The 18,200-nt window shown below is 35.6% G+C and overlaps 1 protein-coding gene across 1 annotated transcript; it reads right to left on the bottom strand.

Moving 5' to 3' along the window:
• Positions 1-15,142: 15,142 nt before the first annotated feature.
• On the bottom strand, positions 15,143-17,667 carry LOC149224043 (endochitinase 4-like). Its single transcript, XM_089388067.1, has 4 exons — positions 17,629-17,667; positions 16,474-16,561; positions 15,588-15,710; positions 15,143-15,462 (listed from the first exon to the last, which is right to left on the bottom strand). The coding sequence occupies exons 1-4, from the start codon at positions 17,665-17,667 to the stop codon at positions 15,143-15,145; spliced, it is 570 nt and encodes a 189-aa protein (XP_089244193.1).
• Positions 17,668-18,200: the final 533 nt, after the last annotated feature.

Genomic DNA, 18,200 nt, shown 5'->3' with positions numbered 1-18,200 from the left:
GATATCAACTATAAACAGGGTAACGAAGGTCCATCTGGCATAAAAATGTAGTCTGGAGTTTGATAAGGCTTCAAAACCGAAAAATTTATTTAAATGTAGTGTGGAGTTTGATAAGGCTTCAAAACCCAAAAATTTATTTAAATGTGTATGGGAAGATGAAACCCAAAATGTACAATTCAATTCTTTTGTAAAGTTTAGATAGATATTCAATTGAATTAATTATAATGTTGTATCTGCATAGTAACCAACTCACAAGTTATTTTTGCCAATGCCGGTGATTAAACTAAGATATTGAATAGAGTATACAGTGCTATTTGATGTTGTAACTTATGGTTTATGCTACAAAAACTCAACCCATATTGAAACACCATTCTGAGTAAATAGAAGAACGTGGCTTTATTAAATTGCAATTTGAATGGGCTTTGATGAAGTGAGTAGTTGCACTAGCAAATAGAATGCCACCCTCAACACACAAGATGTAGGTCTCAGTCCCGTCCAACAATGGTCATACAAACTCTTCAATCCTAGAATGACTTCCAACAAGTCGCAAAAACCAATACAATTGATATACACACGGAGGGAGCTAACAATAAGCATGACATATCCCTCAGTCCCTCAACAAATATGATGCCCCTCACTTTTAGAATACGACCCTCTTTGATATATATTCCACGTAGCGGATGCAACAGTAACCCTCTTTGCAGCAAAACTTGGAAGTAAGGATTTCATGGGCCAGGGTACATTGCACAAATGGCTTCTAATGCCATGTTTTTTCCATTTTATACCTTTCAAACTCTTGGTTGAGAGTTTTATATAGAATCTATCCTTTGGTTGAGAGTTTTAAATGGAATCTAAACTTTCATCTACGAATATTTTTCCATTTGGTAGCACCTTAGGATGGCATGGCCTTGAATGAGGAGGTTCAAACGAGGAAGGGCTTACGTTGGAAAAGAATCTTTGCAAGAAGGATGGCTAGAGATTCATGGACGAATGGAGGGTTAACTCCTAGGAAGGCACTTTAAGAAGCTTCTCAAAATTTGGTTAACTTATTTATTCCCTTCCTGCATAGAGAGGAACAGAACTTATATCAAAATTATGTCTGAGAGAATATATTATAATATATTGGTCGAGAGATTTAGTTTGAATTTAAACTTTTGGCTGAGAGTTTGTGTTCGAGATCTTTTTTCCTAAAATTCTTAGCCAAAAACTTTTCTAACTCTCGGTTGAGATCAATTTGCAAACCCAAGATTAACCTTGCTAAACTATTGACTAAAAGGGTTTCAAATACTCAGTGAAGAAATGATCAAAATCTCGGCCAATAAAATAGTTTTGACTTTTTCTCTCGGTCGCGAGTTTTCTGAACATAACCAAAATTATCTCCCCATACCCAAAAGTGTTTCACTTTTTCGTATTTCCACCCATGGGTGAAAATGCCACTCTAGGGCCAACGTCCAAAATTTGTGTTTAGTATTGAATTTATATTGTTGTGATTGTATTATATTTGATTTTTAGAAAAATATAGTTGTTGCAATGGATGGGTAATTGTAGGATATGGTTAGTGTGGGCTTAAAAGAGATAGACGAAGGATGGATAAGTGAAAACTTGTTTTTGCATTAGTTTGAGTACAATTTATGAGAAGTTCTTCCTAAATTAGTTGACATGTGATGGAAAAATCAATATTGTTGGTTGTTTTCATTGTTTGGGTTTTTCTCTTTGGAGAGTTCAAGTATGCTATTTTTGAAAGATCGGGAGAAGAATACCATCTCTTCAAATAGGAAAGCCATATTCTCCATCACATGCACTAATGCATTCTCCTGAATCACATAGTCCACATCATGCTCCATATTTAAGTCTTACTATGGTGATTGGTCATTAGTCCTTCCCCCGATTCATCATTCATTCGCTTTTTTCATAAGAACATTTACAAATACAATCCAATGACCATCTTTTATCAAAGCAAATAAGCATGTGGCGCTTATAGCTTCAATCTGTAAGTGTACTGCCAAATCTATTTTCTCATGTTTCAGTGAATGTATAAGCCTAATCCCATATTTTCTCAAAGAAACTATGTTTTTGGCCCTATGGCTTCAATGTGTAAGTGTACTACCAACTCTATTTTATCATGTTTAAGTGAATGTTGGATAATGTAGAGAGGAGTAATTCCATTAATATCTAACAATGCAACTTTGTTAGAGACATGCACTTTGCATATTTTTTTCCTCTAGTTCAAAACGTGGGTTTTGTATGAGGGATATTTGTTATGGATTTTTTTGATTTAACTATTGTGATTTCTAAAACAACCCTACAACAAGAAAAGCCACTAAAGTCCACAATACATGAAATTCAACATCTCAAAGTTCTTATCATTGTGACCATTTCTCTTGTGCTTCTCATTTTAGGGGCCATCATCTTCATTTTTATATATTGGACTTGTATATGGGTGTCCAAGAGTCATTTATGTCTAGTCCTTCTATCATCTCAACCTCCATCATTACAAAAACAATATGATATTAATGACTCGGGTTGGGTACTAATTCATGGAAACACTTTCTATCAAAGTTTGAACAAGTTATTATTCAATATTCTTCTCAAAATACTAAACTTTCAATCTAGAAAACGAATCTAATATTTTCGTAAAATGCTTATATCTATGCCAAAATATAATATAAAATTTTTCTATGGAGAAGGGAATGGATTTTAACATAGGCATCATAAACAAGAATTTTGGGGAAGAAAAGCCATTAAAACCTATTATAGGGACTGGCCTCTTTATGATTCTTATTGAAAATTAAATTTAAACTCAAATTTTTCTTAAACTAAATTGCATTTTACTTCTGTGTAGATGGAAATAATGGAATTTCACTTGGCCCCTTGCCTACTCATTTCAACGCTTTCAAAACTGGTAAAAAAAGGGATACGCATATGCCATAGGGTATTATGTTTTACATGTAGCTACAAATAATTTTATTAGTTATAACCTCCTTGGGAAAGGAGGCTTTTGTTTTGTATACAGAGCTCAATTCCCCAATGATTTTTGTGGCATGATCAAGATGTTAGATGAAAACAGAAAAGAACACCTGATGAATTTCAGGTATGAATATCAAGATTCCAAGTCTTTGCATTTTCCTATGTTGGTTTGAAGCATGTACCTAGAAGAGGTTTTGTGATATTTAGGATAGTGAATTGCATTTACATATATGTATGTTACAGAGTGAAGTTGAGCTAATGAGAAAAATTAGGAATCCAAGCTGTAAAATTTTCTTGTAGATTCAAACTACAGAGTATAATATGCTAAAATAATTGACTTGAATCTACTCTACTCATTAGCGGAAACAAAAATTGATCGATGAAATCGTGAAGCAAAAAAGGAAGAATTTCAATCACACATAACACAATAATTTTTTAGGGAAAGCCACAACTCAAAAACCTTGCTATCTATATATTGCATTAATCAGAAGATTTGAGAAGAAAATACAATGCTTTCTCAACCCTAACAATCTCTACACAAGTCCAATCTATCTCACTGCTTCATAAACTAGCTCAAGCCAATAATTAGCTAAATCTACTACCTGCTAAGCTCCTACTTTCTTTCAAAGTTGCCTAGGGAATTAGCCCATAATTAATTGGGAAATTCCTCACTCATCAATGCGCAATCCATCCAAAGGACTTCTTTGATTGCATGCACCATCAGTTTAATTTGGATGATTTTACAACTAATAGTACAATGTCCCTAAACTCTAATCTCAACTGGGTCCTCCTCTGAAATGACATGCATGAGTTATTTTTTGAGTGAATTATCAACTATCTCATTGATCACTGAATGTGAATTAAATCCATTTTAACTCACTTGACCTATCACTAGTTCCTCCAACAATTAAAACTAGCTTAACTGAATTTAACTCAGTTAAATTGAATTTAACTTAGTTAAACTAAATTAAATAATTACAACTCAAATTGAACTCAATCTGGGCCCCCAAAATTTAGGGATCACTCTACATTACTCTAGATAGACTTCCAACTCGAATTTACTGAGCTAACTAAGTCAAGTTAACTTAGTTTTAATTTTTACAAGTTCCTATGAGAATAGAATTACAATTTAATTCCTAATTTAATTTATGGGCAAATTGAATTAGGATTTTCTTGATGTTATTTTTAACATTTCTTGTTGTTATTTTCAACACTCCCTCTAAAAAAGAAAGGAAATTAACTCTATCTCAATGTGCTACCTTTGGAACATTCTACATGCAACTCTTATCACTATTGTTGTTGCTACTGCAACATCTACAACCAAAAAGGAATCCAAACAAAATAAACTGAATCAACTGTGTCTACAACTGTTTACTGGGAAAAATTGTGTTGTTGTTGACTCTGCTATTGAGCCTCCTACTGTGTTGTCAACAGTGTTGTTCACTCCTTAGTATATGAGTCACACTGATCCTCTTGCTATCGAATATTATGGGCCCCCATAGCAAGGTAATGATCCATGAGACAAAAAAACACCTCAGTGGATCCTACCCAAATTTATTCACTCTTGGCACTATTGCTTCACATCACCCGACCTATCACTTGGAGGTATGATTGCATGTGCTCCCTTTGGGAAATTGACTTGAAATTTCCCCCTACTGGAGGTCTTTGTTTGAGTGGATGTCTCCATTCAGTCTCCTCTCTTCTTTTCCAATTGTGGTTTCTCCACAACTTGTCGAGGCTGCTTTTGAGGCTGCATGTTGAGAGGTAATTTATGCTCCCTCTCAACCAACAAGTCTCTAATATTTTCCTTGCTCCTCAAGGCTTTGCATGCATCTTGTACCTCAAGAGCATCCAGGTTCTTGACTCGCACACCGATATGTTTCACCTAACCCATGGTTATGTGCCTAAGGAAAACCTTTCCTTTACTAAAAATCACATTGTATCCACGATCTTCCAATACCGCAATAGAAACAAGATTCTTCTTTAGTCGTGGAACATACATCACATCTGCGAGTCTGAGAGGGGAGTTAGACTCCCTATGAAAAGCAATAGTCCCAATGTCAGTCATGTTATACCTCTCATCATCTCCAAACTGTATGTTATGCTTGAGGTCTTTCTCCTCCAAGTCACTGAAGAGATCTCTATTCTCCTTCATATGGAGTGAGGCATTGTTGTTGAGATACCACATGCTTCCCATTACAATGCTTTCCATACATGCAATGAGAGTGAAATCAGGTTTGAATTGTGAAGCTAGAGCTTCACTTGCTGCTGCTACTACATGATCCTTCTTGCTTGATTTATTCTGTGGAAATTTTGTTGCATAATTCCCGAACTCGTGACAGTGAAAACAATTGATGCTCGACAAGTAATTCTTCTTTCCGCCCTCCTCCCCTTGGGAATTCTTTCCCTTGGATTTATTTTCTTTGTTGGCTAATGAAAAATTCATCTTCCAGTGCTTTGCATGAGGTACCATCTCTGGTGTTCCATAGAATCTCTTCTTTTACCAATTCGAACCACAATCGCTCCCATTCTGGTAGCTTCTCCCTCCCACTAATTGAGTCCTGGTAGTTGCGCCAACTCTTTGGAAGTCCTAGAAGTGTTAGGCTCACCAAATCGTCTTCAACAACTATAACACCAACACTTCCTAGCTCATCATGTGTTAGGGTCCAACCTTAACCCCTCTATTTATGTAATAGGGTCGAGTCATAGTTATAGTTAGTTAAAGAGTCAATAAAGCCCGTATTAATAATTGTAAGTGGTTGAACTACATTTAAGAAAGGGACCACAGTTAGTTGCAACGAGCCATAATTAATAAATAAAGTGGTTAACCCATGTTATGCAAAGGACCACTAATCGTTAGGTTGTTGAAGGTAATTTAGCTATAAATAGTCGTAGTTAGAAGGAAAATATCATCAAGAATTTTTTTGTAATCGAGCTCTACTCTGCTTGAGGTTGCCCCCTCGAAGAGGCAAGTGAACATTGCTTTTATCTCTAAATAATAAAATACTTGCTATTTTTATCGTTTTATTTTGTGTTCTGGGTTGTATTTCTTCACATATTTGGCATTCTGGAATTTTTCGAAGGTCAAGAGCATAACAAGTGGTATCAAATATCTTTACAGGGCTGGTGGTATCTCCATTTTTGGCAGACCTTTTTTTTTGGCTAGAGACGTGTTCGACGTCTTTAAACCACAGGATCTGTCGTTGAGCACATAAACCTGTGGATTTGGGGAGGCATGCATGTAGGAAATACAAGAGGTGGTCATGCTTGTTGGACTCCCTTGTAACCTTTGTGGGTACCCCTTCAAGTAGTATCGCATTAGACAGAACCACGCATGGACTACCTTCCACGCACCCTCTGGGTATATTGGAAGCCCCCTAGGCTCACCTGAAACCTCGCCTTAGATAATTCATTGGTCATCTTGCTACTACAGTACACTGAGAACAACACTCTAGGAGATTAATCGCATGTACAATAGGGTAGTCGGGTACTACGGCTACGGCTAAGGAATGATTATCATGTTCACCAGTGGTCATGGTGCTCAAGAAACATGGGGAATGGTCCATGTGTCCAGACATTTCGGTCCTCAACAAGATCACTATTAAAGACAAATTCCCTATCCCGGTTGTTGATGATCTGCTTGATGAACTACATGGTGCTCAATTATTTACTAAGCTAGATATTTGCTCTCGCTATCACCAAATACGCATGAGAGAAGTAGACATTCCCAAGACTTCTTTCTGAAATCATGAAAGCCATTATGAATTCTTGGTAATGCCATTTGGTCTCTGTAATGCCCCATCCACTTTTCAAAGCCTCATGAATCACCTGCTAAAACCATATCTCTGAAAAATTGTCCTCGTTTTCTTTTATGACATTCTCATCTACAACCTACCATGGGAAAAACATCTTCGGCATGTAGACCTTCTCTTGAAACTGCTCCGGAATCACAAATTATTTGTCAAAATATCCAACTACTCTTTTGGCATGGAAGAAGTCAATTATTTTGGACATTGTGGGTCGTGAAGGTGTCTAGGTGGATCCCAAAAAGATATAGGAAATGTAGGATTAGCCCCAACTAAAAAACTTGAAGAGTTTGAGGGGATTCTTGGGTCTCATGGCTACTATCGCAAATTTGTCCAAAATTATGGTCGCATTTCTAGACCCCTCACTAACCTTCTCGAGAAAAATTCATTCCTCTGGACTGATGCAACACAACAGGCATTTATGGCTATGAAACAATCCATGTATTCCACTCCAGTATTGGCACTACTTGAATTCACCAAATCTTTTGTGATTGAATGTGATGCTTCAGGTTCTAGTATTGGTGTTGTCTTAATGCAGGAATGTCGACCCTTGGCTTTCACTAGCCAAAAACTGAGTGGGAAACATTTGGGATAATCTACCTATGAGAAAGAGATGATGGCCATCTTACATGCAGTAGATACTTGGCAACCATACTTATTGGGGCGGTGTTTCCAAATCCGCATAGACCATCAAAGCCTCAAATATATTTTGGAGCAACGTCAATCCTCGCCATAACAAAATAAATGGTTGGCCAAAATGTTGGGATATGATTATGAGATAATTTACAAGAAAGGGCGTGACGATGTATTAGTGGATTCTTTATCATGCCAATTTGAGGATGAAAGTACCCTACTATAAATCTCTCTTCCCATACCAGATTGGATTGAAGAAGCCCGCAAGGAATGGTTTTCACACCCCTCTCTCTCCCAACTATTAATAACTTGAGAGAAAATCCTAATTCCTCAGTTGGCTACTCTTGGAAGCATGAGATTCTTCGCTACAAGGATAGAGTAGTTATATCACTGGCATCCACCCTTAAAACGCGCATTTTGGTATAGTTGTGCTCAACTCCCACTGCAGTCCATGCAGGCTTTCAAAAGACTTATGCTTGCATCCATCGTTCTTTCTTTTGGACAGGCATGAAAACTGACATTCTTACTTTTGTAGTTGAATGTGATGTGTGTCAAAGCCACAAAGGAGAAACAGTCAAGTTACTAGGCACCTTACAACCATTGCCAATCCCTGTCTCTGTTTGGATGGATGTTTCTATGGATTTCATTATTGGTCTCCCGATGTCAGGAAACAAATCAATGATCATGGTGGTTGTGGACATAATTTCTAAATATGCTCATTTTTGTGCTCTACCCCACCCATTTACCCCCACCTTGGTGGCTCAAGCTTTCATGGACCAGATCTTCAAACTGCATGGCATACCCACTTCCATTGTGTCTGATCATGACTCGACTTTCACTAGTGACTTTTGGGAAGAACGTTTCAAGCTACAAGGCACCCAACTCCAACTAAATACTTCTTATCATCCCCAAACTAATGGTCAAACTGAAGTAGTAAACAAATGTTTGGAGACATACTTAAGGTGCTTCACTTCAGAAAAGCAACATCATGGGTGCAGGGACTACCTTTAGATGAATGGTGGTATAATAGTAACTATAATGAAGCCACCAAGATGACTCCATATGAATCAGTGTATGGCCAACTCCCATCTTCACCTATTTCTTATATCACTGGATACTTTAAGGTGAAAGAAGTTAATCAACTCCTACAAAACCATGCACCCATGCTAGCCCGTCTCAAAGATAATCTCCATCAATCTCATGATCGAATGAAGCAACAAGTAGACCAACATCGTTCAGAGCACACATCTAAACAAGGGGATCAGGTATTCCTACGGCTGCAACCATATAAGAAAACATCGCTCAAATAAAAGGGCTACCAGAAATTAGCTCCAAAATTCTACGGACCTTATCAAATACTTCAACACATTGGAGCAGTAGCCTACAAGCTGGACTTTCCACCAACTTCAAAAATCCATCCACTCTTCCATGTATCATGCCTCAAGAAAGTGGTGGGGAACAATTGCAGAATTTAAACCAGTCTACCTAAATTGGATGAAGAAGCTTAACTTTGGCTCCAACTTGAACAGGTCCTCGATACGCGAGAATGAAATCTGTGTGGCTAAAATATTAAGGAAGTCCTCGTGAAGTGGAAAGACACCTCTTGAGAAGATGCAACCTTGGAACTAGCCACTATTCTTTAGCAGTTTTCGTAGCTTCAGCCTTGAGGACAAGTTTGCTTCTCATGGGGGAGGGCATGTTAGGGTCCAACCTTAACCCCTTTATTTATGTAATAGGGTCGAGTCATACTTATAGTTAGTTAAAGAGTCAATAAATCCCGTATTAATAATTGTAAGTGGTTAAGCCGCATTTAAGAAAGGGACCACAGTTAGTTGCAATGGGCCATAATTAATAAATAAAGTGGTTAATCCATGTTATGCAAAGGACCACTAGTCGTTAGGTTACTAAAGGTCATTTAGCTATAAATAGTCCTAGTTAGAAGGGAAACATCATCGAGTCTTATTTTGTAATCGAGCTCTGCTCTGCTGGAGGTTGCCCCATCGAAGAGGAAAGTGAACATTTCTTTTATCTACGAATAATAAAATACTTTCTATTTTTATCATTTTATTCTGTGTTATGAATTGCATTTCTCTGCATATTTGGCATTCTAGAATTTCTCACAGGTCAAGAGCAAAACATCCTAACATTGGGTGAATTTGGTTAAGTACTTCAGGATTGTGTCGCCCTTCTAGATCTTGACCTTTCTGACTTTTCGCTTAGTTCCAGCATCCTGTGGTCATTGTTGTTTTGAAACAAGTTCGTCAATTCCTTCCACATTGCAAATGGATTTTCCTTACCGTGGAGATTCAAGACAATATGATCTTGAACTCCTTCTAGGATAATCCTTCTCGCTTTTTCCACACACTTTCTCCATTCTTCCAGATCTTTAGCATCAAATGTTGGAGGCTTCAGGATATCATGATCTATGAATTCCTTCAGCCCATTGTCTTCCAACACTGCCTCCATCTTGTCCTTCCAAACTATGTAATTTGAGCTACCCTTAAGAGCACACTCAACTCTCAAACTGTAGAACGAAAACTTGTTGGTTCTGAAGTATGAAACTGCAAATTCGATTTCCCCTACACAACAAACTTGTATCCTCCTCTTCTATAATGATATCATCTCCTATACCATGTAGAATTTTCTTGTAGATTCAAACTGTAGATTCTACTATGCTAAAACAATTGACTTGAATCTACTCTACTCTTGAGTGGAAACAGAAATTGGTCGATGAAATCACAAAGCAGAAAAGGAAGAATTTCAATCACATAACACAATAATTTTCTAGGGAAATCCACAGCTCAAAACCCATATTATCTGTATATTGCATCAATCAGAAGAACTAAGAAGAAAATACAATGCTTGTTCAACCCAAACAATCTATGCACAAGTACAATCTCTCTCAATGCTTCACAAAATAACTCAAGCCAATACTTAGCCAAATCTATTGCTTGTCAAGATCCTACTTCTTTACATAGTTTCCTAGGGAATTAGCCGATTTTAATTAGGAAATTCCTCACTCATAATTGTGCAATCCATTCATAGGCCTTCCTCTGATTGCATGCACCATCAGTTTAATTTAGATGATTTTACAACTGATAATACATTGTCCCTAAACTCTATTCTCAACTGGGTCTTCCTTTCAACTGACATGCATGAGTAATTTTTGAGTGAATTATCAATTATTTGATTGATCACTGCATGTGAATTAAATCCAATTTAATTCATTTGACCTCTCACTAGTTCCTCCAACAATTAGAACTAGTTTAATTGAATTTAACTCAGTTAAACTGAATTAAATAATTACATCTAAACAAGAACTCAACCTGGGCCCCTAAAATTTAGGGATCACTCTACATGACTCTAGATAAACTTCCAACTCGAATTTATTGAGCCAACTAAATCAAATTAACTTAGTTAAATGTTACAAGTTGCTATGAGAATATAATTACAATTTAATTCCTGATTTAAGTCAAGGACAAATTAAATTAGGATTTTCTTGATGTTATTTTTAACATTTCTCACTGCAATTTTCAACACAAACCCCATTTCTTTCTTGGGTTTCTTTGTGGGGCCACCACCCAATGTTAATGGTGGAGAGGTAAGCAACGACGTCTCAGAATTGGATAGTGTTGATGAACCTAACTACATTTATAGTTATTGCTCCTTCTGTTAACAAAAATGAGGACTACTAAAAGATGTTTGTGGGGAATTTGACCCTTGTATTTGTTGTTTCTCATGGGGTCTCGATACTTAATGAGCATATTGAGGTGAAAAATGGGATTGTTGTACTGCTTGCTATATTGATATGGACTATGGGTACAAAGAAATTGTTGTGCATTGAAATGAGTTTGGTTATGATGTGGTTGTATCTTTAATCCAACCGGTTGTCCAGACGTCATTAGGGAGATTGAATGTTGTTTTTGTTGTTAGTATTGTCATTGTGTAGATTTTCATGATGAGATTTGAGAGGCATGCGAAGCCCTAAAACAGATAGTGTCCTCTTGTTTCCCACTAGAGATGATGTATTGGTGGAGAGTTAGAACAGTGTATTATGCAATAACCTCTAGATCCATTTTGTTTTCTTTCATCCCTAAAACTTTTTCTTTCCCATTAAGCTTAGTCTAGAGATCAATCTTATATGGGATTTAGGTACAACACCAACAATAGAGTAGAAGAGGTTGACGAGGTTTGGAGCTGGCATTGTCACAAGTCGTAAGGGAATCTAAACTTATTAGGGTCAATTATTACATAAGGCATGTATGACATAAGGGGAAGTTGCCTTTTTTACTCATCAACCAACAATGCGTTCTGCCCACCAATCTTTTCAAAATCCAAATGATAGAATAATCATGATGAAAATAAGAAAGGTAGTTGATATAAAATGCTAGTTATCCTCAAATAAAATTCATAAATTTGCATTTACTTTCAGTATAACATTAGCAATCTAATTAGGCTTGCATTTTTCTACATTGACTACCCAAGCAACATTGGGTCCAAACCCCAAACTCTAACTCACATAAACTCTTTACAGTAGCTAGAGTTAAAACATAAATTCACTTATTCTTGTATTTAATAATGAAACATCAAAACCGTATAGACCCTCCTTACTATAAATAAATATAAACATCGAGGATTTCCACCACAAATTATGGTGCTTATTATCTTGTTGGGGCTTTATGCAGATGATAAGTTTGAGAGGTATACCATTCCTCTCCACTAATTCTATCACATGTTTCAGAACACATTCAACATTCTTAATTATCTATGTTTACAGTGTTGCTGCTAAATTAGGGTTCATAACTTGCAGATAGAAATACACAAAGTTACTATTGTAGCTGCAATTATAGAGAAAAAACCAAAATATATTCAACTTTAGAGCTAATGATACATTTTAATGCCCATTTCCCCTTCCAACTCTCTTTGCATTGATAACACAATCACATACAACGAAGAAATAAGTGGCTGACAATTTTATTAAGTTTCTCTATATTGGGATGACACAATTTTCACTTCATTGTTTCCAAATTTGTCCTACTAGGGATGTGGACTTCTCATCGTTATTCAAATACACGTGCTTCTACATTATCATACATTCCAATCAAGTTACAAACTGTAAAATATTGAAAAGTGACCATTGCAAGGAATATAATTTCATTTCAAGCAAATAAATTCGAACTATGGTAGGTGCTACTCATCGAAACTAAGGGGGTGCATGGGACATCATGCACTTACATCTACAAGTTTTTTGTTGCTTAGCCGCAAAGCTTTTTGCTCTTGATGATCTGTGTTTTCTCAAAATGTCATCTAGAATTCATTGGGATTTTTTAAGACTTCCTTTCCGAAAACCCGAAATAGAATTATCCTCCTTAGCAATATCATGTAAATCATAAATAATATTATCACCGTAACTAGATCTAATGAGTAAAATGTATCGTCGATGTAAATCATAAATCATATTATCACCATAACTAAATCTAATAAGTAAAATGTATCCTCCATGTAAATGTGAAATCCCATAAAAACTAGGATTTGTGAATGGGTTACATAAAGCATCCAGGAAGAGGGGGAAAAGTTACAAAACCTACATTTCGCCCCAAATTTCATTATAGACAAACATAAAAAATAAGAGTTCATCCAAAACTCCATATATGTCTAAGTTTCTCAATCTTCTCTTGTAGCACCCCGATCTAGTTTTGTAGAGTTGTTTGTAGCACAACTTCTGCATTCTTTTCATCGACAATCTTCTTCCTCCCTTACATGAAAGAACATTAGATAAACTGTCAACACACATTAAAGAGAACACTAGACCCCAAGATACAAAAAAGGAAAGAGTAATATTAGAAGCCAATGAAAACCCAAACTAGGGTTCAATCATCATTTATCAGCTCCACATGAAATGCAATTTCCAATCAAATTTCCAATAGAAATGGAGAATTATTCTTTGGGGAAAAAATATGTTCATCAATTCAAATTCAAATTAGACCAGTGGGTTAGCTCACCCTGATTAAGCCAAAAATTTAAAATAAGCCAATTAGTTAAGCTTGATTGTTGAAGGTGTAATCCCAAATGAAAAAATCAAGTTAGATTACTCTTTGATAATTCTATTGCTGATCACTATGGTCCTCGATTGTCAAGGTTAAAGGGGATGAGCTTCACCAAGCCATGTGTACAACCACATCATAGTTGTTTCAATGATGGACCTTACGAACCAGTCCAATATAACATTCTATCATGTGTAATCCCTGCAGGTGCAAAAAGTTGTCGTTGGTTATGTCTAAGGAGATGGTCATATGACCGTACGTAAGGCACGATACATGTTCATGATGATGTGTAGGGCATTGTTCAAGATTGTGTCGAAGATGATGAATGTGAATCATTTTCATAAGAAAAATCAAGATTGTGTCGAAGATGATGAATGTGAATCATTTTCATAAGAAAAATCTCACAATAAAAACGCATATAAGTGTAATCAAGATTTAAATCATATAAAAAATTAAAATGATAAAATAAAATTATTAAAAATTATTATTATTATTATTATTTTGATAATAAATATTATTTTCCAAATTTTTACTATTTGCCATATACACTTAAAAAATACCATTCACCATAAAGTATAAAAACATATATATTAAAAATATTATTTTAATAAATTAATAATAATTAAATGATAAATTGATTGACATATACCATCTATATTAAATATAATAATATATTCGATTAATATAAAACAATAATATAAACCTATATCAAAAAAATCAAAATTAACCAATAATTATTATACCAATAATAAAAACTCTAAAATAACCAAGAAAAATTAACTTAATGAATGATAAATTTCAAAGCCAAATATTACATATTTATAACCAATTTTACAAGTTTAATTTAGTATTCAATAATTTAAATTTATTTAATTATTAAATTTAGTTGAAGAAATTTATTAAAATTTTACTTTTACATTTCATTTCATATATATATAATTACAGTCTCACTTAACATTATATTCTTTAAATCTAAAAATTATATAATCTTATTCCAATAAAACAAAAACATAAAACCTCTTATAATACTTCAACTGCACCCCAATATTATTACAAATTTTACACATCCATTTCGTAACAATGCAGAAATTAAATTAAAAAATATATAATCCTATCCCAATAAAACAAAAACATAAAACCTCTCCTAATACTTAAACTACACCCCAATCACATCCATTTCGTAACAATGCAGAAATTAATAACATCCCAATAAAACAAAAACATGAAACCCTGCACCCAAATATTATTACAAAATTTACACATCCATTTCATATCAATGCAGAAATTAATAGCATTCAACAATTTTTATTTGTATTTGGTGCAAGGCTACAATTCGCTAACGCAAACATTAGTTTCTACCCCACAAAAAGGACCAAATCTGTCGCTGTGTCTACGCCATATTTGTTCTTTTAAGTGGCAGAATTTCATGGCATTGACCATGCGATATGAACCGAACTCTGCTCTGCTCCGTTAACACTAACAATAATAATTATCTACGACAAAGTACTATTTTGACTAAGTATTTTGAGGTATGGTTGATGCTTAATGTTGTGGTGGTCAGGATGAAAAACACTTATGAGATTATTTGCAAATCGATTTCAAATATTATGAGATTAGTTGCATATTATGAGATTAGTTGCAGATCGATTTCAAATATCAAAATTTACTTATGAGATTACTGGTAAATCGATATCAAATTCCAGAATTGAAGTGGTGAGTAAGTATTGTTAACATTGAAGGTTGTTTCCTGGGTTTACAGTTTACACCAAACTGGCTGCAGTAGTTAGTGTAATGGTTGATGCGGTCGTTAACTTTATCGGTGCCTTTACCTTTGCATTCTAGTGCTCCGTTGATTGCTTGAATGGTTGCCCCGAATCCCTGACCGGATGTAATAGCGGTGTGGAAATTACTGTTCACATTCCAAAACCAGAGCGCACTTTTCCACGACGTTAGGCCATCCTGAGCCAGCATTCCAGGGTTATTCAGCAGGTTCACGTCCAGATATTTTCCAGCTCCACCATAATTTGCGTTTCCAAAAAATTACACAAACAAATGTTCACCAAACATTCAAATTAAACATTAAACTAAAATATAAGTTATCATTTCATGCTTATAAACTTATATACAATGTAAATACCCTGTAAGTTGCAATGGGCCACGGCCGTAATATTGATGTCCGGGTGCACAGGTGCACAGGGATATTGCGTTTTGCTGGGATCACAGTACACGCTCTTATCTATCTCCTCCACGTAGCACAGATCTGCCAATCGGTCAGACGCGATAGTTGTCAATGTATACCAACAACCAATTCTAAATTCAAAACATTAGTATATAGATTTAGAGGTAAAGTGAAAACGGTTGGAAAGACGGAAGATAGGCACAAATAATAAAGTGAAAACCGTTGGAAAGACCGAGTAGAGGTACAAATAAATAAATAATTTACACACAATATGGTTTTTTATTTAATCATCACACAAATATTTGATTAATTACAACGAAAATTTGATTAATTACAATGAATAGTTGCAGGTATTTATATTTTTTAGACAAAAATTTGATTTATTATAATAAATCTAGTTTTTAGTATTTTATATTTTTTAAACTAGCTACTAACCTAACATAATTCAATATATACATACTCTAAATTCTACTTTTTCACAAACTATGACTTTACTCGAACTCACTGGACTTCATCTGTCTCTCCCAAATTTAGCAGATACCCTAATAATTACAATTTCTAAAAAACAATATTATACACCTACTGGTAGTCTCGTGAGCAACATTGGCGAAGAAAGCAGCAATTTCTCTTTTGTTGTCATCGGAAGGCCCAGTTGTACCAAATCTAGGGAATGCACTGTGTTAATGAAGTCACTGTATTTGTAGAAGGTCTTTCCTGCGCAGCTACCAGAAGCTTCAGACAAAGTTCTGCTAAAAAAGGCTTAGGTGGCAATATCCCCAACAGCTCCAGGGCAGATCGAAAGAACAGAAAGGGCCAGAGAAAGCCAAAGAATAATAATGCTCACACGGAGATGCTTTGCCATCTTGGCGAGTATTGTCTATCAATACTATTGCAATCGCTGGCACATGCACACAGAGAAGTGCGGTGCTCGGCTGAATAGCAAGAAGCAGCTATTAGTTATATAGCCATTCAGATTTTTAATATTTGAGATTAATGAAGATTAAGATGACGGCCTTTTGCCAACCTCTTGTCACAATTTCTATATGATTTATTGACCCGACTTTAAACTGCCTTCACTAAATAAATTGTTGTTTTATTCACGTCTCTAACACGTCACATATATCAACATCAACGTGAACGTGTTAGGGATTTTACAACTCGTGAGTCTGAGAGACATGGAACACATTGAACCATTGTGCCCAGTATTTATTCGAACTCCCCGAGGAGCCCTCAATAGATGGTTAAATTGGTGGTCATTTAATGATTTGCTCGTTAAATATAGTATTTTTTAAAACTGTCAATTTTTTTTGAAATTGTGAAGATAAATTGAGAAAGTGTGAAATACTACTAATTTAACCCATAAATCTGTTTTGAAATTCCAACCCACCAAGATACCTCGTGAGCCTCAACATGAAATTCCAACCCACCAAGATACCTCGTGAGCCTCAACATGACCTAGTGCCTCACTAACACGAGACATATATCAACATTAATGTTAACGTGTTAGGCGTCTTCTCCCGTCCATCACTCGTGTGTGACATTGAACACTGAACCATTTCCTTGTTAATCATGTGCTATGTCACAGGAACACTACTGAAATTGATATAGATACCGTATTATAATAACTGCCACTGGCTCTCTAGCGTAGGCTCAAGGGCAACGGTGCCCTCGAGCGTGGGTTGAAGGGCAAACGATATGCACCTTTTCTACGTCCACTTTCTGTTTGGGCATTTACCAATCATGCCTTATCAATGATTCTGATTATCTATTTTCCGTGAGTCTCGCCGAACCGAAGCAGTCTCCCTTTACACAAAGTTGAAGATACATAGTAAGGGATTAAATTTGATGGGCGGGCTGCAGATTTATTTCAATTTCAAATTCAAAAATTTTCAATTGATTCATTCTCCGGCTTTTCAATTGTCTCCAACACTTTCTTAATTCTACCTCTTGCTTGAATCTTCTTTATTTTTTGTTCTTTGCTAAAACCTTAGGAGCTGACATTGACATAAATTCCCCATTGTGGGCACAGGGCACCCATCTCTCCGTTTTTCATTTCTTTTAGGGAAGTTTGAAATGGATCTCTTACATCATGAGTAGGCACCCATCTCTCCGTTTTTCATTTCTTTTAGGGAAGTTTGAAATGGATCTCTTACATCATGATTAACATATACTTCATATTAATTAGAGAGTTCTAGAGATCATTCACTTCCGTATTTTCTATGAATATTCACCCTTATTTTTCATGTCACGGAAAGTCACAAATTAGACACCTCTACATGCATGTTGTTCATAGAATTCTTTGTCGTGTTATATTTGTGTGAAATGAAAGAGGCCTCATTCTGTTTAGAAATATTATTCTCATGACTTGGGGCTACACAAGCTCATGGGTTAACCAAGGTTTTGTTGGAATTTTAGGAATAAATTAGGTTTCTATTGAAATTAAGCATATTTTCCTATTTTTTCTTTCATCCAGTGAGTGTACAAATGTATTCCTAATAGAGATTGTAGGCTTTTGTAATCAACGACCAAATAGAGTGGTTGTACAGGGTATGGTACGCTCCTAGTCGTTTT

This window comes from Pinus tabuliformis, chromosome Q, assembly GCF_031772625.1.
Source record: "Pinus tabuliformis cultivar Carrire ecotype Pingquan chromosome Q, CPIR1, whole genome shotgun sequence".
NCBI lineage: Eukaryota > Viridiplantae > Streptophyta > Pinopsida > Pinales > Pinaceae > Pinus > Pinus tabuliformis.
Note: the sequence above shows the minus strand (reverse complement) of the source record. Positions and strands in the feature narration are given on the sequence as shown.

What these genes read in the sequence shown, in the direction of transcription:
- LOC149224043 (XM_089388067.1), bottom strand. Translation starts at nt 17,667, where the DNA reads ATGGGTGCCCTGTGCCCACAATGGGGAATTTATGTCAAT. An exon ending in AATGGGGAATTTATGTCAAT is followed by an intron (nt 16,562 to 17,628) that starts GTCAGCTCCTAA and finishes CTTGCTATTCAG; the next exon opens with CCGAGCACCGCACTTCTCTG. An exon ending in GGCCCATTGCAACTTACAGG is followed by an intron (nt 15,463 to 15,587) that starts GTATTTACATTG and finishes ATTATGGTGGAG; the next exon opens with CTGGAAAATATCTGGACGTG.